At 62.5% G+C, this 27,962-nt stretch overlaps 3 protein-coding genes across 10 annotated transcripts; 2 read left to right on the top strand and 1 right to left on the bottom strand.

Annotated features, from left to right (window-relative positions):
* Positions 1 to 196: 196 nt before the first annotated feature.
* On the top strand, positions 197 to 2,986 carry FKBP2 (FKBP prolyl isomerase 2). 6 transcript variants are annotated; one of them, XM_060607085.3, is made up of 6 exons: positions 197 to 328; positions 1,576 to 1,744; positions 2,074 to 2,186; positions 2,308 to 2,354; positions 2,703 to 2,738; positions 2,828 to 2,986. In XM_060607085.3, exons 1-6 carry the CDS (start codon positions 267 to 269, stop codon positions 2,887 to 2,889), a joined length of 489 nt encoding a protein of 162 aa, XP_060463068.1. In that variant the 5' UTR covers positions 197 to 266; the 3' UTR covers positions 2,890 to 2,986. The 6 variants fall into 6 exon arrangements, 5 of the variants coding, with proteins under 5 accessions (XP_060463068.1, XP_060463071.1, XP_060463069.1 ...); XM_060607088.3 differs by lacking the exon at positions 197 to 328 and adding an exon at positions 624 to 731; XM_060607086.3 differs by lacking the exon at positions 197 to 328 and adding an exon at positions 744 to 858.
* Positions 2,987 to 3,388: 402 nt separating this feature from the next.
* On the bottom strand, positions 3,389 to 5,895 carry PPP1R14B (protein phosphatase 1 regulatory inhibitor subunit 14B). Its single transcript, XM_060607091.2, is given in 6 exon segments — positions 3,389 to 3,724; positions 3,820 to 3,852; positions 4,171 to 4,254; positions 5,363 to 5,644; positions 5,646 to 5,749; positions 5,752 to 5,895. Coding segments are annotated over 6 exon segments (609 nt in total). The 5' UTR covers positions 5,789 to 5,895; the 3' UTR covers positions 3,389 to 3,655.
* Positions 5,896 to 10,975: 5,080 nt separating this feature from the next.
* On the top strand, positions 10,976 to 27,109 carry PLCB3 (phospholipase C beta 3). 3 transcript variants are annotated; one of them, XM_060607068.3, is made up of 32 exons: positions 10,976 to 11,229; positions 13,725 to 13,802; positions 14,068 to 14,136; positions 14,218 to 14,358; positions 14,596 to 14,675; positions 14,757 to 14,810; positions 14,900 to 14,975; positions 15,079 to 15,179; positions 15,684 to 15,850; positions 15,936 to 16,082; positions 17,011 to 17,251; positions 17,429 to 17,513; positions 17,592 to 17,778; positions 18,567 to 18,772; positions 19,659 to 19,755; positions 19,850 to 19,934; positions 20,207 to 20,331; positions 20,616 to 20,770; positions 20,851 to 21,012; positions 21,652 to 21,751; positions 21,840 to 21,944; positions 22,166 to 22,257; positions 23,518 to 23,662; positions 23,753 to 23,788; positions 23,888 to 24,080; positions 24,383 to 24,590; positions 24,687 to 24,763; positions 24,882 to 24,971; positions 25,055 to 25,112; positions 25,487 to 25,573; positions 25,662 to 25,881; positions 26,949 to 27,109. In XM_060607068.3, the coding sequence occupies exons 1-31, from the start codon at positions 11,131 to 11,133 to the stop codon at positions 25,863 to 25,865; spliced, it is 3,750 nt and encodes a 1,249-aa protein (XP_060463051.1). In that variant the 5' UTR covers positions 10,976 to 11,130; the 3' UTR covers positions 25,866 to 25,881; positions 26,949 to 27,109. The 3 variants fall into 3 exon arrangements, with proteins under 3 accessions (XP_060463051.1, XP_060463050.1, XP_060463052.1); XM_060607067.3 differs by lacking the exon at positions 26,949 to 27,109 and having other exon boundaries at positions 25,662 to 26,281; XM_060607069.3 differs by lacking the exon at positions 26,949 to 27,109 and having other exon boundaries at positions 10,977 to 11,229; positions 24,449 to 24,590; positions 25,662 to 26,281.
* Positions 27,110 to 27,962: the final 853 nt, after the last annotated feature.

The following is a 27,962-nucleotide window of genomic DNA, read 5'->3' as shown; positions in this document are numbered from 1 at the left end:
TGGGGGCGAGATAAAATGGCGTCTCGAGACCCCCTCCGGGAACCCGCGTTGGCCTGACCTTAATCTCACCTCGGCCGGAAGTGCCGAAAGCACTTTAGGAAGTCACTTTCACCTAACCTTACCGGCTACAGAGCCACCGGAAGTAGCGCGTGGTCACGTGTCGGCGCGGGGGCGGAGCAGGGGGAAGGCCGCTCCGCCCCGCGCGCGGCAGCGGGCTTCGCACAGTCCAATGAGGGCGGGCGGCGTGGCCCGGCCTGGTGGCGACGATGACGCGCCTGCGCACAGGCGGCAGCACGACTGGGGTTGACTCCGGGGGCGCGGCGAGGAGGTGAGCGGGGGCCACAGCCCGGGCTGGGGGGAGCCGGGGTGCACGGGGGCAGGCTGGATCAGGCCGGGCAGGAGCGGGCCGGGGCTGCGAGTGTCAACGAGGGATAGGTCAGGGGGAAATTGGGGGGTGGGGTCGGAGCTGTCTGGGGATGCCGCAGGGGGAGGGTTTTCACGCCGCACGGGGCGGAGCCCCGGGAGTCGGGGCGGGACGTGGGACGGAGACGGGTGGAACCTCTGAGCTGGTGCCAGTAGAAGGCAGGGCTCCGGGACTGGGGACGGAGCTAGGACAGGTGGGGGGCGGAGCCTGGTCCCTGGAGGAGGAGCTGGAACAGGCGGAAGGCGGAGCCTCGGGTTTGGAGACCGAAGGGGACGGAGCCCAGGCACTGGGGGCGGGCCTTCAGTCGGTGAGTGGCGTGGCTACAGTTCAGGAAAGAGGGTCTAGTTCTGTCGAGGGCGGGGCTCCAGGGCAAGGGGCGGAACTACGTCCGCTAAAGGGTGGGGTCAAGGAGCAAAGCGAAGGCGTAGGCCCAGGTAATGGCCCGGGGCGTCCACGCGGGGGCGGTCTCCGCGGGGGCCGGGCCTGGGGACGCGGTAGGCCGAGAACTCCCCCGGGAGAGGTGGTGTGGGTGGAGCGGGCTCGGCGGCCACCAGACACGGGGCCGGTCTGGGTACCCCGCAGGCCCCCGAGGGCTCAGAGCTGGGGCGGCGCCCCGGGCGGAGGCACAGGCCCGGCCTGGGGGGTGCCTCCGGAGGATCGGGGCTCCCCGGAGCCACCCAGCGGCGATGTGTGGGTGCCTCGGGGCAGGCCCCCTGCAGCGGCCTCAGAGGTGTGGGTGTGCTGGGCGGGGGGCAACTGGGTGTGGCGTGAATGGGATCGCTCCGTCGAGGCAACTGCTGGGCAGCCAGATAAGGTCTGGACTTTGCGTAAAGGGACGGGCGGGAATTGAAGAGTGGAGCTGGGGACCGGGAGGGAAGGAAGGGCTGGGGGTGAGCAAAGGGGCGGGGCCCTGGCTGCTGTGGCCTCCCCTGACCCCCTCCCCCCGCTGCTGGGGTCCTCGGGCAAGCCCCCTTCTCACTGGACTGGTAAGTGTGTCTGCGGAGCCCGGGGGAGGGGGTGGTGACCCGGGACAAGGGGATCCCCGTGGGCAGGCAAGGTACGGTGGGGGTGGAATCCTCCTGGTACCTGCCCATATTCCATGCCCTCCCTGCCCTCCCCCCCGGTCGGTTGGTCGGGGTCTGTCCCCGCAGAGACATGAGGCTGAGCTGGGTCCTGACAGTATTGTCCATCTGCCTGAGTGCCCTGGCCACTGCCGCGGGGGCCGAGGGCAAACGGAAGCTGCAGATCGGGGTCAAGAAGCGGGTAGACCACTGTCCCATCAAGTCGCGCAAGGGGGACGTCCTGCACATGCACTACACGGTGGGTGAGGGAGTGGAACATTGGGGTGGGTGGGGCTTCTGGGGACCCGAAAGGACTTGGAAGCCAGATTGCTCAGCCAAGGAGGTGGGTGACCGTGGGCAAGTCCTGTCTCCCTTTTACATTAGTTTCTATAGCTCTTCTCTGCTGTTGACTGTCTGATCCCCAGCTTGGCACCAGCAAGCAGTGACGATGTACTGCGAGCTGCCCAAGGTTCTGTCCCCTTCTAGGATTATGGCTGCCAATGGGGAGCCAGCTTGGGGATAGCTGCTGGGTGGGGAGGTGTGTCCGAGTGGAGCCTCCTCTTCACTGGCCTTCCCATGGTCCCACAGGGGAAGCTGGAAGATGGGACGGAATTTGACAGCAGCCTGCCCCAGAACCAGCCCTTTGTCTTCTCCCTGGGCACAGGCCAGGTCATCAAGGGCTGGGACCAGGGGCTGCTGGGGTGAGTCAGGGGGCCATGGCTGTGGTTGAGGAGGTTGATTGTGGGAGGCAAGCCCCAGGGATGGGGTGGGGGGCAGGGGGCCTGGGTGCTTGCCATGCGCTGAACAGGTGTTGTCCTGCAGGATGTGTGAGGGAGAAAAACGGAAGCTGGTGATCCCATCAGAGTTGGGTAAGAGGCCTTTTCCTGAGCCTGGATAGGGGAGTTGGGGCGGTGTGTCTGGGGAAGGGTGAAGACTGGTTTGCCGCTGCATTGGTCTCTGTCCCGTCCGCTCATTATGCGTCTTCCAAGTCTAGCTGTATCCGGTAGTGAGAACCGGGCAAGACCCTTAGGGCACTTGGTTCTGGCACCCGCCCTCTGCCCTCTACTGGGCCTTTTGTAGCCCCTTGCTGTCTCCATTTCTGGCTTTCTTGTTGCGATGGGCAGAGGCCTGGCTTCAGCCTGAATGTCTGCAGAACACCTCTGTCTCTCTCTCTCTGCCCGGTCACAGCTCACTTTTTCTTTCTGCATCTTTGACAGGGTATGGAGAGCGGGGAGCTCCCCCAAAGATTCCAGGTAAGATGCCTTCCTGCCCCCATCTCCTGCCCACCATCTCTTCTTCCTGTGGCCCTGGTTCTCACTCTGTCCTCATTTCTCCCCTGCAGGTGGTGCAACCCTCGTGTTTGAGGTGGAGCTGCTCAAAATCGAGCGACGTTCAGAACTGTAGCCAAACTGGGGAGGGGCAGTGGAGAGGCCCCCATCAGGGACCAGACTGTTGAAAGAAAGAAAGAAAGAAAAAAAAAAAAAAAATCCCTTAAAGCCCATGAAGTGAGCCTGTGTTTGTTTGTGGGCCCTGAGAGACTTAGAAGCCACATCTTCAACTTCAGCCTACCCTCTTCCCTTGGTACCCCCCACGCCTCTTCTTTATTGGCTGCAGGACCTGGGTGTAGACTCAGTGGCGGGGGGATCGTGAGGGCCAGGCCCTAGGTGGGACGGTGGTCCTTGCCCAGAGGGAAAAGGAGTGTTCCTAACTGCCGGCAGCGACACCGCTCCCCCCACTCCAGCTCCCCAGCCACTTGGAGCTCATGGTGTGGGAGCCGGCACTGGGCTATCGTCATGGCTACGTGGCCCTCAGGAAGGCCTGCAGTCACCTGGGGAGAAGCTGCACCGACAGCAGTTGTAGAGGAGTGTGTCCCCCCTAAAAGAGACCAGCTGAGCCCGTTAGCTGCACCAAAGGCATATCCTAGCTTTATTAAAGGGCCGCGCCGCAGAATCAATATAAAAACACAAAAAGTCCCATCAGTTTAATAACAATAAAAAACCCCAAAATGGAAAACTGAGGGGGCAGGGAAGAGGCCCCTGGGCCAGGGGCACGGGGAGCCCTGCTCATGGCGCCAGGCCTGGCCGCAGGGCCCCCCGGTATTGCTGTTGCTACGAGGTCGGGGGGCAGCGATTGTCCTGTGGGAGCCACCATTCATGTGGGTCGAGGACCCTTACTTCTTCTGGGGTGTGCTCAGCTTCTGCATGCCCCGGATCTTGTCCAGCAGGCCAGAGATGAAGGCCTGGACAGGAGGGAAGACATCAGGGAGGCCAGACCCCAAGATGACAGAAGCCCAGGCTCCTCTCACCCCAGCCTCTGGGACAGCCACGTACTTACCTCGGTGGGTTTGTAACAGTCAACCAGCAGCTCCTGGGAGGGCATGGGGGGACAAGTATAGCTGTGAGTTCTAAGGAACAGGGGCCTAGAGCTCACCTGTACCTATTTCCAAGGGACTGGGGCCACCCCCGAGGCACAGGCGATACCACAGCGACTCAACAGCTAGACGAGCACCATTAGCCCCATTTGACGGAAGCAGAAGCTGAGGCCCAACATCTCAAGGGCTGGCTGACTAAAACCAAAGAAGGCCTAAATTTAGAGCTTCGCTTACCCAAGGGGCCATGCGTCCAGGCAGCTCTCTATTCCCTGATCTCCCTACCCGGCCCTGATGCCTCCCGGCCCCTCTCTCACCTTGACCCTGGCAGCCCGGGTATCATCACTTTCCATGTCCAGGAGTTCATCCACATCAATCTCCAACTCTGGTATTTCCTCTTCCTGGGGTGGGGGTGGGGGAGGAGGGAGAGACAAGGGCCTGAGTCGGGAGAGAGGGTGTGAGAGGGGCTCCGGCTGAGGCCCCTGCCTTACCGCAGAATGAGCCAGGCTTCTTTGCCCAGCAGACAGCAGCAGCTGTCTGAGGAAGAAAACAGATCAGGCCTGTGCCAAGGCAAAATGCCCGATGGCGGGGGGGAGCTTCCTGTCCCTGCCAGTTGGGCACCCTGGGTGCCAAACAGGGCCAGACAGCAAAGGCTTGGGGACCCTGGGCTGAGAACCCTGCAGCTGTGTTGTCCCAACTTCCGGGCTCCATCTCAATCAGTGCACAGGTGGGGCCATCTGTCCCAACTCATCACAGCCCCTTCCCCTCCCCCAAACACCTGTCACAGCTTCCCAGGAGTGGGGAGGAAGTAAAGGGTGAGGGGTCATGGGGAAGGACCCAGGGCTGGTAATGGGGAAACAAAGAGCCCATACTTTGCTGAGGGAGGGGGTGCCTGCCACCCCTCCCCCCACCCAGGAAGCGTCTACCCAGTCTGGAGCCAGCTGCATTCCAGGGCTGGTCTAGGGTAGGCAGCACAGGGCAAGCCCACTCCTCCACCCTGCCCCCCAGGGGCCTGAGTCACCATTTGAGCAAGGAAGGAGTCATGGGGTGGAGAACCAAAACCCAGAGGACAGGCTAGCCTGCCCCTACACCAAAATGGAGCTGCAGGCTAGCCCATTAGAACAGCCCAGACCCTTTACAACCCCACCAGGCTTGCGCCTTTTAACCAGTTTAGGCTACGAAGCACTAGGTAGATCACCTTACCACCACCGCCAGCCCAGACTAGCCTCTTGCCTCCTGCCCATGGCCCAGGCTATCCCTTGAGGCTTCTTGAGGACCCCAAGCTTGACCAGAGTAGTGACATGAGGGAGTCATGAGGGAAAAGATAGGAGTGACCTAAGGTCAGACAAGAAAGAGCATACACTGGGGGCGGGGAGTATAGAAAGGGAGGGGAGCGCGCGGAAGCGGAGCGCCCATTGACTCCGGGTGACAGGCAGGCGCAAGGCGGGGTTCCCAAGCAGTCCGACTAGGGAACGATTTTAGGGTGTCGGCGCAGAGTAAGGGACACACCTGGCAGTCGTAGAGGCGAGTGAGCTGCTCCAAGATCCACTCCTCCAGGTTGAGGCGCTTCCGTAGCTCCTTGCGGTCGTACTTGACCGTGACCTTCCCTTGGCGCCTCACTGGGCCCTCGTCGTCCGCGCCGCCTGGGCCCTCGCCTGCAGCCCCAGGGGGGCTCTGAAAGTAGACGCGGGGCCCTGGGCCACCACTGCCCGGCCCAGGGGCCGGGGCTGCCAACGCCGCGCCCCCCGCGGGGCCGCTGTCCGCCATGGCGGCCGCCGGGGCCACGTGCGCGCGTCGGGCCCCTCCCTGCGCCGCCGCCTCCGGGACGCCCGCCGGCTGGCTCCGGGCCGCTGGCTCGGGTTAACTCGCGGGCTGGGCTCCGCGCTGCTCCGCGGCTAGGGCGGCGGCGGGGGCGCCCGGGGGCAGCTGCAGCATGCGGAGCCCCCGGGCCTGGCCTGGCCGCGCCCCGCCCCCTCCCCGCCGATCCGCCCGCCCTTTGTCCCCCGCGGCCGCCGCCCGAGCCGCCGCCGCCGCCGCAGCCGCCGCCGCCGCCGAAGCCGCTTTCTCTGTCTCACTCGCTTCCCCGCCCCCCGACCACACCCCCTTAAAGGGCCAGTCCCGCTGCAGGCCCCTCACTCCCACCCCGCCCCCGGGCAGGGGCTAGGGGAGGGTCTAGTCGTCAGGGGTTTGGGCCTGGCTGTCCGCTATCCCTTTTAACCTTTCTGCCTCAAACCCAGGCGTTCTAAGTGCCCGGTACCAGGATTTGCGCTCCCGCCGGGACCCTAGTGTTCTGTCCTCACTGACGCAAAAACAGGGGCCATCTGGGAATGGAGGGGAGTGGGCACAATGCGCAGGGCGGGGGTCTGGAGAGGAGACGTGGGAGCCCCCGTCGTCTAGGTCCTCAGGTCCTTGGCCAGCGGAAGGCAAGCAACCTTCTCCGCGTAGACCGACACGTGGCCCAGGCTCGCAGGAGTGGAGGGGTGGAGAAGGCGGACAGGAGCTGCCCAGGTCCCCGGACACCCTACTCGGCGAGGTCCCGCACCACCCATGGTGGAGGCCCAGATTAGGGGTGAACGGAGCCGGCTCAACTGCCTGAAGGGCTAGACCCTAGGCTGCCACCGCCCACCGGCCAAGATGGCGGTGGGGAACGGGATTATGGGAAATGTAGTTCTCAGGGCCTGGCCGTGCCTGACCGCCCCTCCCCCTCGGCGGAGCCAGGGAGGGGAAGCGCAGAACTTGTTTGGGGCGCCCTCGTTCGGCGGCTCCGACAGGGCGCGGCCCTTCGCACCCCGCAACCTCCATGTGTACAAAGAGGAAACGCAGGAGTAAAGGGCTGGGAAATAGGGGAGCCGGCACTCCCGATAATAAAGATAAGAATGACGACCCATAAAAAGCGTTCCTCACAGTCGGTTCCACACAGTCGGTTCCAGCCAGAGTCGGTTCCGCCTCATTCTCCCTCCCACAGATCCTCCGCCCTGCCGCTCTTCTGTCCTTCAGATCTCACAGGCGCCTTAGCTGGCCCACCTCTCTCAAACAGATGGTGTATCTCATGCCGGCACCCTTTGAGCTCTGTATCTTTGAATAGTCTTTCTCTTATGTGATCACTGTCTCCCATGGGGCCAAGCTCTGTGTGGCCCTTGTTTACTGTTGATGCCCAAAGCACAGGGACCGGCTGGGCTTCAGAATCACGCAGATGGGGCAAATGACCCGATTCTTGCTGAGCTCCCGGTGACAGAGCCAGACTTGTAACTATTGGCTGAATAAATGACCGAGTGAAAGAATGAATGGCTTCCTCTGTATCTAGCATTTCCTCAGAAGGTGAAGCTTATTTATTTTGAGAGAGAGCGCGTGAGCAGGGGAGGGGCAGAGAGAGAGAGAGACAGACACACACACACACACACACACGCACACACACACACACACACGGAGAGAGGGAGACAGAGAATCTCAAGCAGGCTCCTTGTCGTTAGTGTGGATCCCGAGGTGGGGTTTGATCCCAAGACTGTGAGATCACGACCTGAGCCGATATCAAGATGCTTAACTGGCTGAGCCACCCAGGTGCTCCGTCAGAAGGTTAACTAAGAAAATATGTGGAAGTTTCAATGACTGTATCACAGAGGTTGACCAACACAGCTAGAGAGGGAGCTCAGGCCCCCTGTCACAAGGTCTCTACTTATCCCCCTACCCCCAGATACCACTCAGCAAGGTTGTACAGCTCCTCCGAGATGCTTCCATTGATAGCAGGCTCGCCCTTCGCAGTCCCAGACTGAGTCTCAGGATCTGGGGGGCAGTCAGTGTTTCTGTCCCAGCCTCTCACAGACACTTTCTCTCTGGATGCCACAGAAGCCCTCTGTAGCAGGCAGGGTTCAGAGAGGCTGAGAGTGGCCCGGGGTCACACAGCCGGTGCTGCAGCCAAACTCAAGCCCAGAACGTTGTTAGGCTTACCGTGTAGTTGAGAAAAAGAGACAATGAACCCAGAGGCTGGGGATGGTGTGTGTGTGCGTGTGTGTGTGTGTGTGTGTGTGTGTGTGTGTGTGTGTGCTGGGGGGAATAGCAAGGTGGGCTTCTCCTTGAGGGCCCTGGGTTTGAGGGCAGGCTCACAGGACTCATTCCAGGGCAGATAGAATGGGCTCACCTCCCTCCCCAGCCCTTGTCCTGGCCTTATCCTCCCTTCATCCAGCCTGGAGAGCTGGCGGAGGGCTAACCCTTACCCTTGCAGATTAGGCAGGACCCAGCCTTTCCACCAGGAGCCCCATCCCTGGCCCGGCCTCTGGCTCTGAGCCAATTTACCCAAGTCCAAGTTCCCCACCACACCCCACCTCACCCTACCAGGGCCGGTCGGCTCTTTCTGAACTAGAGCGTTGATTCAGGCCTTAGGGGTGCTCAGAGTTACGAGTGGGGATATGCGGACCATAACTTGCTGTGGCAGTGGAGCCTACAGTCCATAAAGATCTGGGTACCAGCCCCAGCTCTGCCTCCTAGAGGCTGTGACCCTGAGTGATGACTCTCCTATCCCTCCTCCCCTGAGGGAGGCCTCCTGTCATGTCCAAATTTCACGGTACCCCTGGGGGTTCTCTGGGCAGGGTGGGGAGGAGCTGACAATGCTCTTCCCAACTCTCCCTCTCTCTACTTTCTTTCTTTCTTTCTTTTTTTTCCCTCTCTCTACTTTCTATGACATATCTACCATGTTCAGTCCTTCCCCATGGCCACCTATCCTGAGAACGGTCAGTGCAGAGGTGGAAGCTGGGCTGCCCTGCACAGAACCTGGCAGTGGAAGAAGCGGGTTCAAATCTGCGCTCTGCCCAGCACGCTGAGAGGCCACAGGCAAGTAAGTCACTTACCGGCTCTGAGCCTCTTCAAGGGGGCTGATTCTACCAACCTCCGGTGGTCGGGGGCTGAGAGCTCAGCGCTGAAGGCCCACATGTCAGCCCTTGCTCTCCTGCCTGAATCCTCCCAGGACTGGAGTATGCTGCTCCTCCTTATCCTGCCAGCCTCAGACTGTGGCCTCCCCAGCCGCCCCCCCCCCCCCCCTCCGGCCACCAGAGTGCAGCTAAGGCTCCTTCAGTGCCTCCTTGGACCAGAAGCCCTGGAGAGGGTCCCGTGGGCCACAACCGCTCCCTTAATCGAGGGTAGAGGCGGAAAGACTGCCTTCCTTCCGCCATTACTGCTTGCCGAGAAACCCTATTACCATCACCAGGACTGGAAGAAAGTGTCTAGGAGGAAGGAGTCCTTTAATGGGGCTGCCCTAGCCTCGGGAGACATGACGGTGGTGGGGGGAGAGAGGAGAGGCTCAGGCTTGGGAAACAGGCTCCCATCCTGTTTTCCAAGGAGCCACTGCCCAGCATTTCTCCGAAGTACCCCTGCCCAAGGCCTAGGACCCACAGCTCGGGCCCCTACGCTCAGGGCCTGCCTCTAGGCCCTGCTAGCCCTGCCATTGGCCGGCAGGCCCCCTGCCCCAGGGCTGATCTGTGCCCTCTCCTCTTCCTCCCTGATGCCCCCATGGTCTGCTAGCCACTCCTCAGATGTCCAGCGGCCTGTGGCTCGGGGTCATTTTGTACCCCTTTGCTTATTCATCCTCTGACAACCTCCAGCTTCTGGGCAAGGTGACCGAGGCACAGAAGGGCTGAGTTTTGTTGGTAGACTTGAACCTAAGCCTGTGGGAGCAAAGGCCACTCTCCACCCTGCAGGGCTCTGTCCAGTGAGAGCCAGTGATCTCCGGATCTCTGAAGGGTATGACCCTGCTGCTCTTGTGAGAGAGGACAAGAGGATCACAAGTCCTGTCCTCCTTTCTTGGTCTCCTGAAGGGCAAGGAGTGGAAGCAGGATGAGCCAGCCTTCAAGTCAGAGGGCTCAAATCCTCCTACAAAGCTGTGTGACCTTGGGCAAGTCTCTTCCCCTCTCTGGGCCTCAAATGGAGATAATAATCACACCCCACAGGGCCTCTACCAAAGGCAGGGAGATTCGTTAGGTTAGAGTTGGTGTCCAACAAGGTGGGGATTTGGGGAATGGCCAGTGCCAGGCAGGGCTCCCCTTGGAGGCCTGAGAGCCTGGGGCGAAGGGGCCTGCAGGGCCCGCTCCTCCTTGACTGCCCCCTCCTCCCCTAGAACCAGCTCCAGTCTCTTTCTGGGTTTCTAGGTGACTTGGCTGGCCCCTCTGGATGAGTTCTACTTTAAACCTACTGCTGCTACTGCCTCTGTATTGGGGGGGCTCCCACAGGGGCCCCCAGGCAGGAGCCCCCCCAGCCAAGCCCTGCGGGAGGGGCTGCAGCCCCCACCTATCCTGGTGCCCATGCGCCTTCCCCCCTCCCATCTCTGGAGCGCAGATTTCAGGGCACCTGCTGTAGGCCAGGCACTGCGGAGCCCCTCCTCAACCCCCCTTGTTCGTGGACACCCACGAGGCTTCTGAACCCTTTGGGCAAGCGACCAGTTGTCTCCTTCACAGTGTTCCGTAGGAAGTCCAACGGGCTCCAGGTTCCGTCATGAGGGTCTGCAGAACGAGGGGGCTATTCTAGGGCTCACTCTGGAAGGCCGGGATGCTTAGGTCCTTAAAGGAGGCGGCAGGCGCCCGGCCTCCCCGGGCTAGGGACGGGGGAGGGGCGCCAGCCGGCAGGAGGCCCATTAGCTGGCTAAGTGCTCCCAGGGAGGGGGAGACCAAGCTGCAGCAGGGGTGGGGAGGGGGGGGGGGGTGAGGCGAAGTGAGGGCAGAGGGGGTGGGGTGGGAGTGGCTTTTCCTGCATTCAGCTAAGTGCTGCTGGAGTGTGGTGGGGGCAAGGCGCCCCAGGCCCAAGTCTGGCCCTCCAGTAGTACCCTCGTCCCCGCCCCTCCGAAACCTTAGCGGGCTGAACCCTCTCGGTCTTCAGTACCGCCCTCTACACCCAGTCTCTCTGGCTGTACCCCTAACAATCGCCCCGGCGCCAAGCGCTCTCCTCCAACCCCAAGCAAGTCCAGAAGAGCACCCCCGGCGAAGTGCCGGGGTCCAGGTATGTCCCTGCCCCATCCCCCCTGGCTGCAGTCGCCGCCCCGACCGCCAGGGGGAGCCGCGGACGCGGGGCGGGCGGGCCCGACGCGACAGGGAGGGGCGGGGCCAAAGCGGCCCCGCCCCCGCCCCGCCCCACCCGGGCCCCGCCGATTCTCTGGTCTGTCCGGGACAGACTGGCGGGCGGGCGGGCGCTGACGCCGCGGGGCCGGAGCGGGCCGTGCGGGAGCGCGCGGACGGAGCAGCGGCGCCGTCGATCCCCGTCGGGGCTCCGTGGGTCCCCGACTCGCCCCGGGCCGGGCCATGGCGGGCGCCAGGCCCGGCGTCCACGCGCTGCAGCTGGAGCCGCCCACCGTGGTAGAGACCCTGCGGCGCGGGAGTAAGTTCATCAAATGGGACGAGGTAAGCGCGGGGGCCCCCTGTTCCACCCAGATCCTGGGACTCCCTCGCTGAAACTCAGTCAGATGCCGGGGACCCCCCACCCGAGCCTGGGCTGGCCACGGTGCCCCCCCCCCCCCCCCCCCAAGCCAGTCTCGCTTGTGCTCCGGAAACTTGAGTCCCCAGTCGTGCCCGTAATGAAGACTTTGGCCCCCAACCCCACGCCCAATCCCTTCAGCTGTGGAAAATTTGGATTTCCACTCCTTGGTCCGGAGACCTTGAACCCCAATGAATCCCGGACCCCCCCTTTTCACTCGCTCTTTCCACCCCTCCCTCCCGGTCTAATTCTGGTTCCCCCAACCCCGGCCTGGTCCCCAGACCATTGCCCAGCACTAGACTCTGGCTGGAGGACCCTGGCCCCCAATCTGGCTCAGCGCACCCCCATTCTTCCTAGTACCCTAGCCTGAACATTGCTCTCCATTCATCACTTTTTCACCCTATTCTTGCTGCACCCTTTTGCCCTGCTTCAGGAGCCCATCCCGGCTCAAGGCTCAGGAGAGAGCACCGAGTCACCCGCTAGTGGAGTCTTTGCCCCCCAAGTTCCTCCACTCCTGGGGAACTTTGCTCTCCACTTCTTAGCATCAGGGACTTTGAAACCCAATAAATCCTGGCCCCCCTTTCTATCGCCCCTGCCCCTGGTGCTTCCTAGATGCCCCGGCCCCCACCTGCAGCTCCCCGCCCCTTCCTGCGCCCCACCCTCGTTTTTACACCGCCCCCTCCTCTGCCCCCTGGGCCCCTCCTTCCCCAGGGCCTCCACCCCGCCTGTCTGAGCCTCCCCGCTGCTCCTTCCCAGTCAGGCCAGAGGCCTGGAAGACTCTGAGCTCCTTTCCGGCTGGGTGGGGCGGGTAGGCGTGGGAGCTGGGGGGAGGGGCTGGGGGCGTGGCCTGAGGCAGCAGGTGTGCCTTAGAGGGGTGCCTGGGAACTCCAGGGACCAGAGGAGACCCCTCCCCCCAGTCTCGCGCAAGGGAAAAGTTTCTCCTTTTCCTTCCAGTGTGATAAACCCAAATAAGGAAGTGGGAACTGGGAGAGGGCCCTGGGGGTGGGGTGGGGGTTGCTGACTGGGACTTGGGGCTGAAGAGCAGGGGGCCTGGGCTGTTTTTGAAGGCCAGACACCAGGGAAGGGGCAGGGGAAGGCCCTGGGGTCGGTACCCACAGAACTCCCCTCTCCTCACACTACTGGGGGACCTGAGCCCCAGGGCAGGGTTGGGAACCCCAGAGAGGGGCTGAGGATGGGCGTCAGCACAGTGAGGCCGGGAGGTCCCCACATCCCTAAAGTTCCAAGGCCTCCTGCCCGTTGTAAGAAAAGAGATGGGCGGGGCTGGTTGCAGATCCATTCTCCAGGAAAGGAAACTGAGTCTGGAAAGTAGAGACTAACTCCAGTCCCCATAATGGGGTGGCAGCTAAGGCCACGAGCTGAGAGCCTAGCAGGAGTCCTGCTTCCTTGCTGCCCAGGCCATGGGACTCTGGAGCCATACTGCCTGCGAGCAGGTCCTAGCACCTCCTTTTGACCTTAAGCCAGCACCTAGCCTCCCTGTGCCTCGGAATCCTCATCTGTTAAATGGGAAGTAGGATAGCACGGACTTCATAAGGTTGTTAGGAGGACTGAGTGAGCTCATAGAGGGCCACTTGGTCTGGATGACCCTCCCCCCAGCTCTGGCGGCTCGTCCTGAGTCGCACAAGGGTGGCCCTGGGAGTGTGCCAGGGACCAGATCCTCCTCAGAAAATGGAGCTGGCATACCCTTCCTTGTCCTTCTGCCAGCCGCAGGGCTGTTTGAGGGAAGGGAAGACAGAATTCACCGTCTAGTCCCAAGGGCAGGGTGAGTCCCCTTCTGGGGGGACTCAGTCTGTGTTCTGTAAGGTTGGGGATAGCCACAAGACTGTGAGACTCCAGTTGGGTGCGGGGGGGGGGGGTCACGGGCTTTGAGGCAGATGTAAGGGCTGACTGGTTGTCATGAGGCCCTGGGGGACACAAAAGCTGTGGAAGTCAGACTTCCAAACCCTCTGCTTTCATTCCGTAAATATTCTGCAGGGGGCTCCAGGGGCCTCCGACCACTAGGGAGCTGTCAGACCCTCTGAGGAAATTGAGCCCAGGGTTGGGGTCTGGGGAGGGGGGGTCAGATTTCATGGGTAGAGAAGGAAGGAGAGGATATCCTAGCAGAGGAGCAACAGTGGAAAAGCTGGAGGAGGGGAAAGGGAGTCAGTGGTCCCTGTGACTGAGTCTTAGAGTAGGATACAGGTGAGGGCGGGAGGGGCATTGGGACCCCAAATGTCACGCCGGGGACAATCGCGTGAGCTTTATCCAGGAACCGTAGGGAACCACAAAGGACCTGTGGGCTGGATGAGGCTTCGTTTTCACTCAGTGGCAGGAGCACTGGGGTGGATGGCCGGAGGGAGTCCAGGGATCAAGCCTTGGCCACAGCCCTCACTCACTGACCCCTGCCTTCCCGTCCCGTCCCCAGGAGGCTTCCAGTCGGAACCTGGTGACCCTGCGTGTGGACCCCAATGGCTTCTTCCTGTATTGGACAGGACCCAACATGGTGAGGGTGGGCACTGGTACAACTTGCTCAGGTCTAGGACCCCTGGCCCCGAACCCTTGAATCCCTCCTACCCACCCAGGAGGGTGGGGCCCAGCTGCTGGCTGACCTCTCCCACGGCTCCCTGGACAGGAAGTGCTAAGGGCGGGGGCTGAGGCTGGGGCTACAGCAGGGGGTAGCCACTCCCTGGCCCAGGGGGCAGATCTTGGGGGCCCCTGGCTCCCGCCCCATAGCCTCTCAGACCTACTCTGGCATCTGGTTTCCCCAGGAGGTGGACACCCTGGACATCAGTTCCATCAGGGACACGCGGACGGGACGTTATGCCCGCCTGCCCAAGGTGAGTGATGGGGTCCCGGACCGAGGGTGGGAGCGAGGCCTTGGGGGGACCCCTCTTTACCCTTGGCTTTCAACTACTCAGGACCCCAAGATCCGAGAGGTGCTGGGCTTTGGAGGCCCTGACACCCGGCTGGAGGAGAAGTTGATGACAGTGGTGGCCGGGCCAGACCCGGTGAATACAACATTCTTGAACTTCATGGCCGTGCAGGATGACACAGCCAAGGTGGGCTGGGGCCAAAGGGTCGGCCCTGGGGAGCCTCACTGCTGAGTCAGCCGTCACTTAGTGAGCATCCATTGTGTCCGAGGCTGTCCTCTACCCCTATTTCTAATCAGCCTCTGACAAGGCAGTATTTAAGCACTTAACTATGGACGTACCTGGTTCTGGGTGTGGGCTGGGGCTGGGCCAACCCCTCTGTTTCCCGTTCACTCACCCCCCCCACCCTGTCTCCTGACCCCTCAGGTCTGGACCGAGGAGCTGTTCAAGCTGGCTATGAACATCCTGGCTCAGAACGCCTCCCGGAACACCTTTCTGAGAAAAGCGTGAGTCCCGGGCCTGCCTGGGGGGTGTCGGGGGTTCAGGTGGCCACGCCCAAGGCATGACCCTTCTGCCTGCCTCCCCAGATACACCAAGCTGAAGCTGCAGGTGAACCAGGATGGACGGATCCCAGTGAAGAAGTGAGTACCCCTTGCCTCAGCACCTTCTCTCCTGCCCCCACCTTAGTGACCTTTGCCCCCACTGACCCTGACCCCTCTCACCTGCTCAGCATCCTGAAGATGTTCTCAGCAGATAAGAAGCGCGTCGAGACTGCGCTGGAATCCTGTGGCCTCAATTTCAACCGGGTGAGGAGGCCGGGACAGGAGCAACGGAGGGTGTCACGGAGGGTGTCTGGTCTCTTGGGGCTCGCTGTCTCTTGGGTTCTCACCCCACGCTTCTGGTCCCCAGAGTGAGTCCATCCGGCCCGACGAGTTCTCCTTGGAAATCTTCGAGCGGTTTCTGAATAAGCTGTGTCTGCGGCCAGACATTGACAAGATCCTGCTGGAGATGTGAGCAGGGCTGGGCCCACCTCTCAGCCCCCAGAGCGCTGTGTCTGGCCTCTGCCGGCATTCCTTCTTTCCGGCACAGCCAGGGGAAGCAGCACGGCCGGGGGTCCCCGTGCGCCAGGGCTGGGGCCGAGGCTGTGCCGTGAACTGCTCTGTGCTGATCCTTGGCTGGGGTTACTTTCATCAGCCTGTGCCCGAGGGGCTTCGATGTGCTGTGGGACTTTGCCTGAGCTCACACGGCGAGTGAAGACTTGGGCTGAAGGTGGGAAGCAGGCATAGCAGGCCAAACACTCTGTGGCCTCCAAAGCCCTCGCTAATGTCAATGCCGGCACCTGGTGGTTAGGAGGGTGGATGGGAAAACTGAGGCCCACGGGGCACAGCCGTTTGCCCAAGTCCCAATCAGCAGGTGCTAGAGCCAGGCCCAGAACTTTCCTCTTCTCCCGGGGCGAGGGCCTGGAGCAGGGGCTGGGGAGGCTCTAGCCTGACTCAGCTTCCTGCCCCCTTTAGAGGCGCCAAGGGCAAGCCATACCTGACGCTGGAGCAGCTCATGGACTTCATCAACCAGAAGCAACGGGACCCGAGGCTCAACGAAGTGCTGTACCCACCCCTGCGGCCCTCCCAGGCCCGGCTGCTCATTGAGAAGTATGAGCCCAACCAGCAGTTCCTGGAACGAGGTGAGCCGGAGGGGAGCCAGTCGGAGTTGGGGGCTGGCAGCAGGAGGCGCCCCAACTGACCCGGCTGAGCCCACCCGTCCCCCAGACCAGATGTCCATGGAGGGCTTCAGCCGCTACCTGGGGGGTGAGGAGAATGGAATCCTGCCCTTGGAGGCCCTGGATCTGAGCGCAGACATGACCCAGCCGCTAAGCGCCTACTTCATCAACTCCTCACACAACACCTATCTCACAGGTGAGTGAGCCACCCTCGGGCAGCTGGAGCGGTGGCATCCATGACCTCTGCCCTCTGCCCCTCACGTCACCTCCCTCGTTTGGGGGTGACCCGTCCTAGGGATGCAGGCAGGGAACAGGCAGCCTACCCCAGGGGAGCGGGGCTTCCCGGCATGGGCACATTTCCCAGATGGCCCAGAAGCCTTTGCTGGGGAAGGGCTGGCCTGCGAAGGGACACTGAGGCTGGGCGCAGGTCACCGTGTGGTGGGCTTTGGCAGGAAGGAGGCCGGAGGCGGGATGGCTGCTGGGGCAGGTAGAGGTGAGAGGGAGTGAGAGAAGGAGGCAGGGCTAGATCAGGGCACCGGAGGCATTTGGATTTATCCTAAGTGGGCGGGAAGGGCTTTTCGGAGGGTGTTATTCAGGGGAGGCGATGAGGCCCAATAAAGGGAGCAGGTGCTCTGCAGAGATTGCATGGGAGGCAGCGAGGGGCCTCCCCGGGCAGGAGGTGATGGAGGCTATTTCAGGGCGGCGGCAGGCAGTGAAAGGAGGAAAGGGAAATGAAGGGCCGTGGGGGTGTTGGGGACAGCTCTCCACTTGAGGCCAGTAGATAGGAGGGGGATGTTTATCTGAGAGAGGATGAGCCCCGGCGAAGGAACCCGCCATCAGCCAGCTCTGCTCGATGCTGACTCTGCCCGGTTTGGATGGATGCCAGGGGCTGGGTGGCAGGACGTGGGCCCCGCCCTGGGGGATTTTAGGAGAGATGATGCTGGTTCCACAGTGAATTAAGGAGTGATGGAGGGCTGGCCAGACAGCGTGCCAGGGCCGGGCCGGGCCGCCGCGGGGGCCTCTGCGTCTCCAGCATGGCTGGTTGAGGAGCCGTGGCGGGCCTGGGGAGGAGGGTGAGGACCCCGGCTGGCAGGGCGGCTGTGGTGATGGAGCCTGGCCGCCAGCGGGGCAGCTGGCTGGGACGTCGTCGGTGGAGATGTACCGGCAGGCACTGCTCTGGGGCTGCCGCTGCGTGGAGCTGGACGTGTGGAAAGGGCGGCCCCCGGAGGAGGAGCCCTTTATCACCCACGGCTTCACCATGACCACCGAGGTGCCGCTGCGAGACGTGCTCGAGGCCATTGCGGAAACCGCCTTCAAGACCTCGCCCTACCCTGTCATCCTCTCCTTCGAGAACCACGTGGACTCGTGAGTGGGCCCCTGACCCGGGGATCCCCCCGATCGGCCCAAGACAGCCATCCCACCAGGGCACTCTTTGTTCCTGTGACCCTCCGACCCCGAGGGCCTTTGGTCTCCCCTGGGGACTGAAGTCAGCTTCACCCCACCCCGTCCAGGATCTTCTGACCTTTGACCTTGGCCCCACAGGGCAAAGCAGCAGGCCAAGATGGCCGAGTACTGTCGTTCGATCTTCGGGGACGCGCTGCTCATCGACCCACTGGACAAGTACCCGGTATGAGGGCTTGGCACTGGGGCAGGGCATGGGGGGTGAGGGCGCCCCTGCAGGCCCTGACCTGTCTGTGCCCGCCAGCTGGCCCCGGGCGTCCCCCTGCCCAGCCCCCAGGACCTGATGGGCCGCATCCTGGTGAAGAACAAGAAGCGACACCAGCCCAGCACTGGTGTCCCCAACAGCTCCATTCGCAAGCGGCCGCTGGAGCAGAGCAACTCGGCCCTGAGCGAGAGCTCTGCCGCCACCGAGCCCTCCTCACCTCAGCTCGGTATGGCCCCTGCCCGGCCTTCACCCCCGATCCTGACCCTGAACTCTTAACCTCACTGAGTTCCACCTCCCCAGTGACGCTCCTGCGGCTCCCGGCCTGACCTCCCTCCCCGCGGGGTCTCTTACTACCACGCAGCTGATGATGGGACCTCTGACCCCTGTCCCCGGGCACTGACTTCACTGAACTATAGCCCAGCTGGATGTGGTTCCATCCGATTTCTGACCCCTCAACCTCAGTTTCCCACCTCGCAGAGCCCTCCTGTTAACCAGATTATGACCCTGAATTCTGACCTCTGGCCTCTGACCTCCATGAACTACCTCTTCATGCTTCGGGTGTGGCCCTCAGACCTCCAACCCCTCTTCTGTGACCCCCACTGAGTCCGTCCACCCCTTGGTTATGATTTTAGCTAACCCTTGACCTCTCACTTTATCGAAGTCCCCTGGGCACGTGACCCCGACCGCTCACCTCACTGAGCCACCTCGTTGGGTATGGCTCTGATTGACGCCTCACTTGGGAATCCCACTGTGTCATCCTTTACCCCCACTGCCAGGGCACCTGTATCTCAGTTCCTGGCTTCTCACCCTTCTGAGCCACGCTACCTACCTCTCTGATGGATAGGACTCTGGACCCTGACCTTTGACCCGTGACCCCTATGCACTACTCTTGGCTTCTGCTCCTACCCCCAGCCACGCTGCCCTGAGATCACCCCCTGAGTCGCCTCCACACACAGCCCCTCGTGGCTCCTGAGTGTCTATGTTTGAGGACCCCTGTGGCCCTGTTTTCTGCAGGGTCCCCCAGCTCTGACAGCTGCCTGGGCCTGAGCAATGGGGAAGAGCTGGGCCTTGAGAAGCCCAGCCTGGAGCCTCGGAAGTCTCTGGGCGAGGAGGGGCTACAGCGGGGCCCTGATGCTCTTGGATCTGCCGACCGTGAGGATGAGGAGGAAGACGAGGAAGAGGAGGAACAGGCAGATCCCAAAAAGCCGACCTCAGATGAGGTCAGTCCCGCGGGCGGGAAGAGGCAGACGCAGCGTGTTTTAATTCCCCAAGCGTTTGCTGAGCACCTACTGTGTGCCAGACACAGCACTGTGTACTGGGTCTGACCATGATCAGATGTTACTCCTGTTCTCTTGGAGTTCCCAGGGTGTGTGGGGGGAAGGGGGGAGGAGGAGGGTCATAGGTACATAGGCACGGAAGTAAGTGTGAAGTTTTGCTCATGACTGGGCCGGGGGAGGGTGAGTTAGGGGGCAGAACTGGGGGGAAGAAGGAGAGACCGAGCTGGGCGGGGAGGTTAGGCGATTAGACCTGAGGAAGAGGAACATCACGTACGTACGCGTGTGTACAAAGGCCCTGTGGCAGGACTGGAGAGTGCAGGAAGGGGCAGTGTAAGACAAGGGAGTGTTGAGTTGAGGAGCGGCGGTGACAGGAAAGGTGGATCCTGAGGTCAGATTTGGGAGGGGACCAGACTGGGGAAGGGTGTGTGCGGGTGTGTGCAGGCGTGGCCAAGCTCAGCATTGAGGGTGTCAAGTTCAAGGCTCTTGGTGGGTCACCCGAGAGGAGACGGCAAGATGGTAATTGGAAATAATGGCTCGTCTGCACGTGAATAACCGAGTCCCTGGGGTTGGGTGACGAGTGCCAGCTTCCAAGGGTCAGGGAGGCAGGAGGCAGAGGAGGAAGGTGGGGCCCAGGGCACGTCGCCAAGGCTCCAGAGAGAAGCCTGTGGGGCAGATGGGACCAGGACTGACGGTCCACGGAGCGGCTGGGGCCCAATTGCAGAGGCGGGCAGAGGGTCAGGACCTCCCTCCTGGCAGGGGGCAGATGAGGCAACTTCCAGCTGATGGCTGGGGGACATGGCCCTGCCGACCCTGTCTTTGGCGGCCACAGGGCACTGCCAGCAGCGAAGTCAATGCCACTGAGGAGATGTCAACACTCGTCAACTACATCGAGCCTGTCAAGTTCAAGTCCTTTGAGGCTGCTCGAAGTGAGTGGGGTGGGAGATGGTGGGAGCAGGAGCCAGCCCAGCCTCTCCAGACCTGACCCCCCTCCCCCGCTCCCCGCCCCCCCCCCTCCCCCAGAGAGGAACAAATGCTTCGAGATGTCATCCTTCGTGGAAACCAAGGCCATGGAGCAACTGACCAAGAGCCCCATGGAGTTTGTGGAGTATCCTTCCGCATTGCCGGGGCTGGCAGACCAGGGTGGGGGTGCTCACAGGCGGGCTCGGATGTTCTGATCCCCCTTGTGCCACCTGCGCAGGGTCCTCACCCTCGAGCACCTTGGCCTGGGCTTGGGGCTAGCCTGGGAGGCTGCGTGGGGGCTAGGCCGGGAGGCAGGGGGGCCGGAGGGGCAGAGGCCGGGAAGGGGGTTCACAGGAGCGCAGCGTGGGCCCGGGGCGGGGCCCGGTAAAGAGCATGGCCCCTGACTGCCCACCTCAGATACAATAAACAACAGCTCAGCCGCATCTACCCCAAGGGCACCCGCGTGGACTCCTCCAACTACATGCCCCAGCTCTTCTGGAACGTGGGCTGCCAGCTTGTGGCCCTCAACTTTCAGACCCTGGGTGAGCACCAGCCTGCCTCGACCCCCCGGCTTCCAACCTCGCCAGTTTCTGCTCTGCGACCCTGCTGACCTTGTCCGAAAGGACGTCTGACTGCCTGATCCCAGATCTCCAGACCAAACCAAGACCTTGGCTCACCTCAACTCCTGACCTTGGCTGACCTTTCCCCCTGATCTCACTTGATCTGACCCTCCCGGTCCCTGGTCCTCCCTCTGCATTGAACTGTCCTTCCCGACTCCTGACCCCAGGGGGCTGGCTGACCCTTGCCGTCCCCACGTCACCCCCAGATGTGGCGATGCAGCTCAACGCGGGTGTGTTTGAGTACAACGGGCGCAGCGGCTACCTGCTCAAGCCCGAGTTCATGCGGCGGCCGGACAAGTCCTTCGACCCCTTCACCGAAGTCATCGTGGACGGCATCGTGGCCAATGCCTTGCGGGTCAAGGTGGGGCCAGGGGAGGGCCCTGGCAGGGTGTCCTGGGGGCGGGACTCTTCGCAGCCACCTCACCCTCCTGGCCCCCTCAGGTGATCTCGGGGCAGTTCCTGTCCGACAGGAAGGTGGGCATCTACGTGGAGGTGGACATGTTTGGCCTCCCCGTTGACACACGGCGCAAGTACCGCACTCGGACGTCTCAGGGGAACTCATTCAATCCTGTGTGGGATGAGGAACCCTTTGACTTCCCCAAGGTGAGCCTGGGGCCTGCACCTGCCCTGCCGGGCCCTCGGGGCAGCAGGAAGCAGGTGCATGGGTTGGTGGTCAGGAGTCGGAAGGCGGGTGCGCCTGTCACCTCCAGGCCCCGCGTGTGACAGGGTCAGGCCTGGGCTCCTTGCCCTCTGCAGCCTTTGAGAAGAGCACAGGAAGGTGAGACAGCAGGAGGGCCTGCAGCGCCCCCCATGAGGAGCGGGGGCAGCCCACCCCCTCGCTCAGGCAGGAAGGACCTGTCTGAGATCACAGCCGCAGGCTCACGCCAGCTCTGCCCCGCCTCCCGGATGGACTGGACCTCTGTGCGCCACTGGGGTGGGTGTGGCTCCGTCCCGGACTCAAGGCTCACTGTACAGTTTCTAACCTGGCAATGACCGGGACCGTCCCATGAGAGCGGTGCCTGGAGGGGTCTGCCTGTTCTCTCCGCTGCTCGCCATCTGTTTGGCCAGGCCGTGGAGGCCGCCACTGGTTCAGTGGCGACGGTGACCGATGGTCAGTAATTGGGTCAGCTCGTCTGAGGGTCCACTCGGAGCGCTGGCCTTGGTGGCTGTGGTCAGCTGTGGCTCTGTGGACGCGGGGGCCGTGGGTCAGCTCCCTGGCTCAGCACCGGTGTGGGCCCTCAGGTGGTGCTCCCCACGCTGGCTTCGCTGCGCATCGCGGCCTTTGAGGAAGGCGGCAAGTTTGTGGGGCATCGGATTCTGCCCGTCTCTGCCATCCGTTCAGGTGAGGCCAGCTGGGCTCTGGGAAGCACAGGGGCGGTATGTGCGGGTACCCAGTGGGGCCCAGCCACCTTGCCGTCCCCCCCTCCCAGGGTACCACTACATTTGCCTGCGGAATGAGGCCAACCAGCCGCTCTGCCTGCCGGCCCTGCTCATATACACCGAAGCCTCCGACTATATTCCTGATGACCACCAGGGTGAGCAGGGGCGGGGGGTGGGGGGCTGGCCAGGCAGGGTCGGGGACAGGCGTGCCGGCGGGGTCTGGCAGTGGCTGAGCCAGGTGGCCCCAGCTGAGGGTGGTGAACAGCCCTGAGGGCGGGTTTGGGTTCCGTGGTCCTTCCGTGAAACCAGAGCAGTGGGGAAGGTGTGGCCCCGGGGGTTCTGTCTCTGAGACCCTTGCCCTCTGCTCCCCACCCAGACTACGCAGAGGCCCTGATCAACCCCATCAAGCATGTCAGCCTGATGGACCAGAGGGCCAAGCAGTTGGCCGCCCTCATCGGGGAGAGCGAGGTGAGCCAGGGCAGGTCAGGGGCGAGCGGGAGACAGCAGGCTCGGGGTGACTTGGACCCTTGGGGCTGCTGGGGGTGTGGGTGGGGCGGGGCGGTGAGGGCTGATCTCTGGACCCCATCTTCTCCACGCTCCCCTGCCCGCACTGCCCTATCCCAGTGCCAGCTGGTGGTCTGGCTCCTCTCCCCGAGTGGAGCTGTTCACTGCCTTACTGTCGACGCCAGCCCGGTGACATTCACCCACACCCTCTGCCTGCGGGGCCGGTTCCCCTTTTGGCTCCTCTCGTCCAGACTAGACAATAGAGCCAAGGGTATGCTGAGCGTCAGATCTGTGCCTGGCCCGGTGTGAGCTCTTTTCACCGACTCGACTCCTAGAATCCTCCCCCCCACCCCCTGTCACCTGAGTCGGGTCCTGCCACCCCAGTGTAGAGATGGGGACACCGAGGCTCTCCAACCGGGCCTCCAACGCCGGCCATTCTGCCATGCCGCCTGGTGTGGGGCCTCTGGCCTTTCAGACTCAGTAGGCTCAGCTGCCTCGGGTGACTGTCCACGTCGGACGGAGGTGGAAACTACCCCTTTTGCGTGCGGGAGGCTTTCAGGACAGACCCGGGCTGGAATCTCTCCAGCTGAAGGGCAGGGTTCGGCTGCCTCACCAAAGCGGTTGGAAGCCACAGAAGCTTTTAAACCCTGGGGTCCTGGGGGCCAGGAGATGGGCAGTGGCTTCTGTGGGGAGGGGTCAGGAGCAGAGGCTTGCCCGCACAGCGAGAGCCGGTCCCCCGGGGCCTGTGGCAGGCAGAGAAATGAGGCTGCCTGGAGCTGTCAGCGGGAGAGGCTGGTGCCCACTCTGCGGTCACTTCCTTCATTGATTTAATCAGGAGCTAAGCAACGAGGAAGATGAGCAGCTGTGGGCGAGGGTGGAGGGGGACTGGGAAAGGGGGAGGAAGCTTGGGGTGGGGCCAAGGTTTTCCTGAACAATCTGGAAGTTCCTGAGCACATGCACGGGGGCCCGGCATCCTAGGGACGCGACCTCACGTTCTCTGCCCCACACCCTGCGTGGAACAGGGGTTCTAGAAATGCTTACCTTATTACCTCTTACTTCTCTTGTGGGTGTTCAACAGCCCCATATTCTAGACGGGGAGTCCAGGCCAGACGGGCCGAGGGAAGCGGACCAGGGGCATCGGGGAGCCCCGGGAGGTGGCGAAGGACAGAAGGGCCTGGAGAGAACGGCATTTCTGGAAAGAGCATTCTGCTTTCTCCCCCTCAGGCTCAGGTTGGCCCAGAAACCTGCCAGGAGACTCCATCTCAGCAGCCGGTGACCCCAAACCCCACACCCAGCACACTGGACATCTCCCCGCGCCGGCCCCCGGGCCCCGCCACGTCCCCTACCAGCCCCTCCCTCAGCAGCCCAGGTAAGGGGCAGCCTGGGTCCAGGGTGGGCTGAGGGGGCAGCTCCGCTCTGCCGTCCGCCAGCCTCTCACGGCCCTGCCTCGGCTCTCCAGGGCAGCGCGACGACCTCATCGCCAGCCTCCTCTCAGGTGCGGGGCAGGGGCTGTTCTGGAGGGGGTGAGGCGCCCCTGCGGGGTTGGCCTGCCCCGGCCCGGCCCCGCCCACCTTTGCCCCGTCGTCGCTCGCAGAGGTGGCCCCGGCCCCGCTGGACGAGCTCCGAGGCCACAAGGCTCTGGTGAAACTCCGGAGCCGGCAAGAGCGAGAGCTTCGGGAGCTGCGCAAGAAGCATCAGCGGAAGGCGGTTGCCCTCACTCGCCGATTGCTCGACGGCTTGGCCCAGGCCCGGGCTGAGCGCAGGTGCCGGCAGCGGCCGGGTGTCCTGTGAGTGTCCAGACCACGTGCACGCGAGTGTGTGCCGTGCGCGGTGACGGGAACGTGCGGGGGTGTGCGCGCGTGGGGTTCTTCACGACGTGAGCTCCTTGACGCCCAGGGAGGAGGGTCCGGTGCCAGGGAGATAGAGTCTTCCCACGTTGGGTCCCGCCCTCCCTGCCGGGGAACTAGATCGCTCTAGAAGGCCCCCCCCCCCCCCCCCCCAACGAGGAGCACGTATTTCCAGCAACCGGTGCCCACACAGGCTCCCGTCATTCGGATGGAACTGATGGGCCTCGTTGTTGGCATAACAGACACCGCCCTCCCAGCCCGAGTCCCTGTGACAACCTGAGTGTCACCCAGAGGGGTTCTTCCTGCAGAGGCGGGGAGGACGAGAAGGCGGAGGAGGAAGAGGTGAAGCGGTATCGAGAGTTCCAGAAGAGACAGGTGCAGAGTCTGCTGGAGCTGCGGGAGGCCCAGGCGGATACAGAGGCCGAGCGGAGGCTGGAGCATCTGCGACAGGTGAGGTGGGCGTGGGGCAGCCAGCGGGGTGGGGGCCCGTCTCTCGGACAGACCCGGCCTCAGCCTGTGTCACCTGGTGGCCGCCCGTGTCCGCAGGCTCAGCAGCGGCTCAGGGAGATCGTCCTGGATGCTCACGCGACCCAGTTCAAGCGGCTGAAGGAGACGAACGAGAGGTGAAGGCCAAGGATCCTGTGTGGGTGGGGCAGGGGGCTCCCCGGTGTTGTCAGGAGGAGGGGAGAGCCCCCAGACCTGCCCTCCACCCTTCCTCCTCCCCGCCACCGGCTCGTCCAGGGAGAAGAAGGAGCTGCAGAAGATTCTGGACAGGAAGCGCCACAACAGTATCTCAGAAGCCAAGACAAGGGAGAAACATAAGAAGGAGGCGTAAGGGCACCGGGGCCAGGGGGGCTGGGGGCTGGGAGCCTGGGGGGCTGGGCACCGAGCCCACTCTGTCTTGCTCCCTGCAGGGAACTGACAGAGATTAACCGTCGGCACATCACCGAGTCCGTCAACTCCATCCGTCGGGTGAGTGAGGCTCAGGTCCCGCCGCAGCCCCTTCCTGTTCCTTCCTTCATTAGAAACCCATCTCAGTGCCCGGCCTATTGCTATATTATCCTAGAGGGACTTCTAGAACCTTTTCCCTCTGGGCCCCACAGCCCTCTCTTGCCCCCTGACATCCTATCTGGAGCCAACTGCCTGTAACAGTGTCCCATGGCTTTGGAGTCTCTGTCTGGAATGTTTGCTGGGTCACGTCAGAATCCTGGCCCCGCAGCTCTGGGGGGGGGGCTTGCACCTGCCTGACTTCTTCCGTAGCCAGAGCCCTAGGGCCCTGACCCCTCCCATAGGGACCCGTGGCTGAGCCTCCCCCCTGCCAACTGCCCCCCCCCCCCCCCCTGCAGCTGGAGGAGGCCCAGAAGCAGCGGCACGAACGCCTTGTGGCCGGGCAGCAGCAGGTGCTGCAGCAGCTGGCCGAAGAAGAGCCCAAGGTGAGGCCTTGGATGAGGCGGGCGGGAGGCAGGCAGGGCGCTGGGCGGCCCGGCCTCGCCTGTGATACTCCCCCTCCTCCCCCCGCAGCTGCTGGCCCAACTGGCCCAGGAGTGTCAGGAACAGCGGGCAAGGCTGCCCCAGGAGGCCTGCCGGAGCCTGCTGGGCGAGACACCGGAGGGGCTGGGGGACGGGCATCTGGTGGCCTGTGCCAGCAATGGTCACGCACCTGGGAGCGGCGGGCACCTGTCTGGCGCCGACTCAGAGAGCCAAGAGGAGAATACGAAGCTCTGAACTGGCTGAGCGAGAGGTGGCCACAGGATGGGTGCTGGGAGGGCAGGAAGCTAAGACACTAAGGCTCTTTTTTTTGTTTTTGTTTTTTTTTTAACTTTTTATCTTTAGAAATTTTATTTTTTTAAACCGGGGCAAGCAACCCCACACTAACCCCCTTACTTCACTCTCCTGGGGCCCCATTAGTCCCCAGCCCCTCCTTCCTGCCTTCAGTCCTAAGGAAGGTGCTGGGTCACTGTGGGCCGGGAGGTTTTTGCGCTCCCTTGGTGCCCACACCCCAGAGTGGGGGTTGTCTCCCTCACTTCCCCCCGGGAACACTGGCGGAGACTTTGAGCTCTGGGAAGTAGGGTCACCTTCTTGCTCTCTTCTTTGGGAATTTTTTTTTTTTTTTTTACATGAATAAAAGTGGATTTCAGGGACCCTGTGTGCAGTGTGGTCTGGGGTGGGGCAGTTCTGGAGAGGGCCCTGGGCCCTGTCTGGCTCTACGGGCTTCAGTTTCCTCATCTATAAAAAGGGTTTGTGGGGTTGAGGTCAGGCCCTCGGTGAAGGGTTGCTGGGTTTTAACCTTGAGACCTCCTTGCTGGGGGCCTGCAGATCTCCCCGATGACCTGACATTAGAGGTCCTGTGGCCTCCCCCCACATTTCCCGCCTTTATGTCCTCTGTCTCGGGCCTATCACTTCTTCCCCCCCCCCACCTCTCATTACTTTTCTCCCTCCTGGGCCCTTCTTGTCCTTCCTTCACAAAGGCTTAGGCCTCTGCTTCAGGAAGCCTTCCCTGCCCCCCCTTCCTGTTGCCTGATATGACCCAAGCACCCAGCATCTTCCGACGAGGCGGTTCTGGGCCCCTCGCAGGCAGTTGACTCTAACTGGGGACGGACCTTGTCAGCTCAGAACCTGCCCGACATCAGGGGACCGGACCTGGGCTCTCGATGATACGCTAGGTGGGGAATGGGTGGACCTAGTAGTGACCCTTCTCCCGAGGGACTCTTGGGAGAAGGGAAGCTGACAGTCACAGATGCATACAGGGACTGGGAGCCCCAGCATCCCCCTCATCCCTGTGAGGGAGATGTTATGCCTGTTTTACAGATGAGGAAACTGAGGCCCAGAGCAGAAGTCCCGTGTGCCAGGCCACAGCTAAGTCAAGATGTCCTGACCTGGAGGCAGGGCGGGCCTGGACCTTCTATGGCAGACTGTCTTCCGGCCAGGTTGGAGGACCTGCTCCATGCTGCTCTCTCCTGCCTCTGGACAGCGTGGAGTGGCAGAGACCCCGCAGCGAGGGTGCGGCTAGGTTCTGCTGCAGGGTCAGGCTGGCACTTCTTCAAGGCCTCTCCCGGCTTCCTGGCTTCCTGGGCCGACTGCCTCCCTCCTCCAGAGGAAGGCAGCCTCTTATCTGGGCTTATCTCCTGCCAATTGAGTGTTTTCTTTCTTTGTTTTTGCTGCAGCCTCAGGCAAACAGGGCGGGGAGGCCAGAGAGAAAAGGCTGCCAGAGCAAGGCCCTTCCCAGGGCTGGGGGCCTCTCCCCTTTGCCCTGCTCCCTCAGGGTTAATACCGTTATTGTCCAGACCTTCCCGGCTTCTGGGGTCAGGCCTTGTCCTGTCCCCAGATTGGCCTACCGTATTCCATGACCAAGTCCTATCTTCCCGATTTGGCTCACCACTACCTTACAGAAGAAACACTCCATGTTAGTCCCCGGATCCTCAAAGGCCAGGCTAAACTCCAAACTCCCGGGTATGACATTCCAGACCCCCAGAATCCTGGCCTCTGCTGCTCCCCCATATCCTTTCATGGGTCCACTCTTTTCTCCGCTGGGAATGACAGCTTCCTTCCCCATCTCCCTTTTTAAGGAAGTCCCAGCTCTAACTCACCTCTGCCCTGGCCCTCACCCCGGTACCAGTCCCTGTTAACAGCACTCAGCTGGCGGTAACTCCACTCTGAAAGGCTGGCTCACCTCTGCCAGGAAGCTTCTGACGGCGGGCTGTTGTGGCCTAATTCATCTTTGTATACTCATTACAAAGCGCTGGCTGGTCTATAGGGGGCGCCAATAAATCTTTCTGGAATTGAGCTCGGAGCCCTGCTCCCAGGTCCTGGTGAAGCTTTGCG

Source organism: Panthera onca, chromosome D1 (assembly GCF_046562875.1).
Source record: "Panthera onca isolate mPanOnc1 chromosome D1, mPanOnc1 haplotype 2, whole genome shotgun sequence".
In the NCBI taxonomy this organism is placed as follows: domain Eukaryota; kingdom Metazoa; phylum Chordata; class Mammalia; order Carnivora; family Felidae; genus Panthera; species Panthera onca.
Note: the sequence above shows the minus strand (reverse complement) of the source record. Positions and strands in the feature narration are given on the sequence as shown.

Bases quoted from the DNA above. Each gene is read 5' to 3' on its own strand.
- FKBP2 (XM_060607084.3), top strand. From the start codon at position 862: ATGGCCCGGGGCGTCCACGCGGGGGCGGTCTCCGCGGGGGCCGGGCCT. The intron at 1,239-1,575 runs GTCTGGACTTTG...CTGTCCCCGCAG, and splicing joins CTGCTGGGCAGCCAGATAAG to AGACATGAGGCTGAGCTGGG. The intron at 2,355-2,702 runs GTAAGAGGCCTT...CATCTTTGACAG, and splicing joins GGTGATCCCATCAGAGTTGG to GGTATGGAGAGCGGGGAGCT.
- PLCB3 (XM_060607068.3), top strand. From the start codon at position 11,131: ATGGCGGGCGCCAGGCCCGGCGTCCACGCGCTGCAGCTGGAGCCGCCC. The intron at 11,230-13,724 runs GTAAGCGCGGGG...TCCCGTCCCCAG, and splicing joins AGTTCATCAAATGGGACGAG to GAGGCTTCCAGTCGGAACCT. The intron at 16,083-17,010 runs GTGAGTGAGCCA...CCTGGCCGCCAG, and splicing joins ACACAACACCTATCTCACAG to CGGGGCAGCTGGCTGGGACG.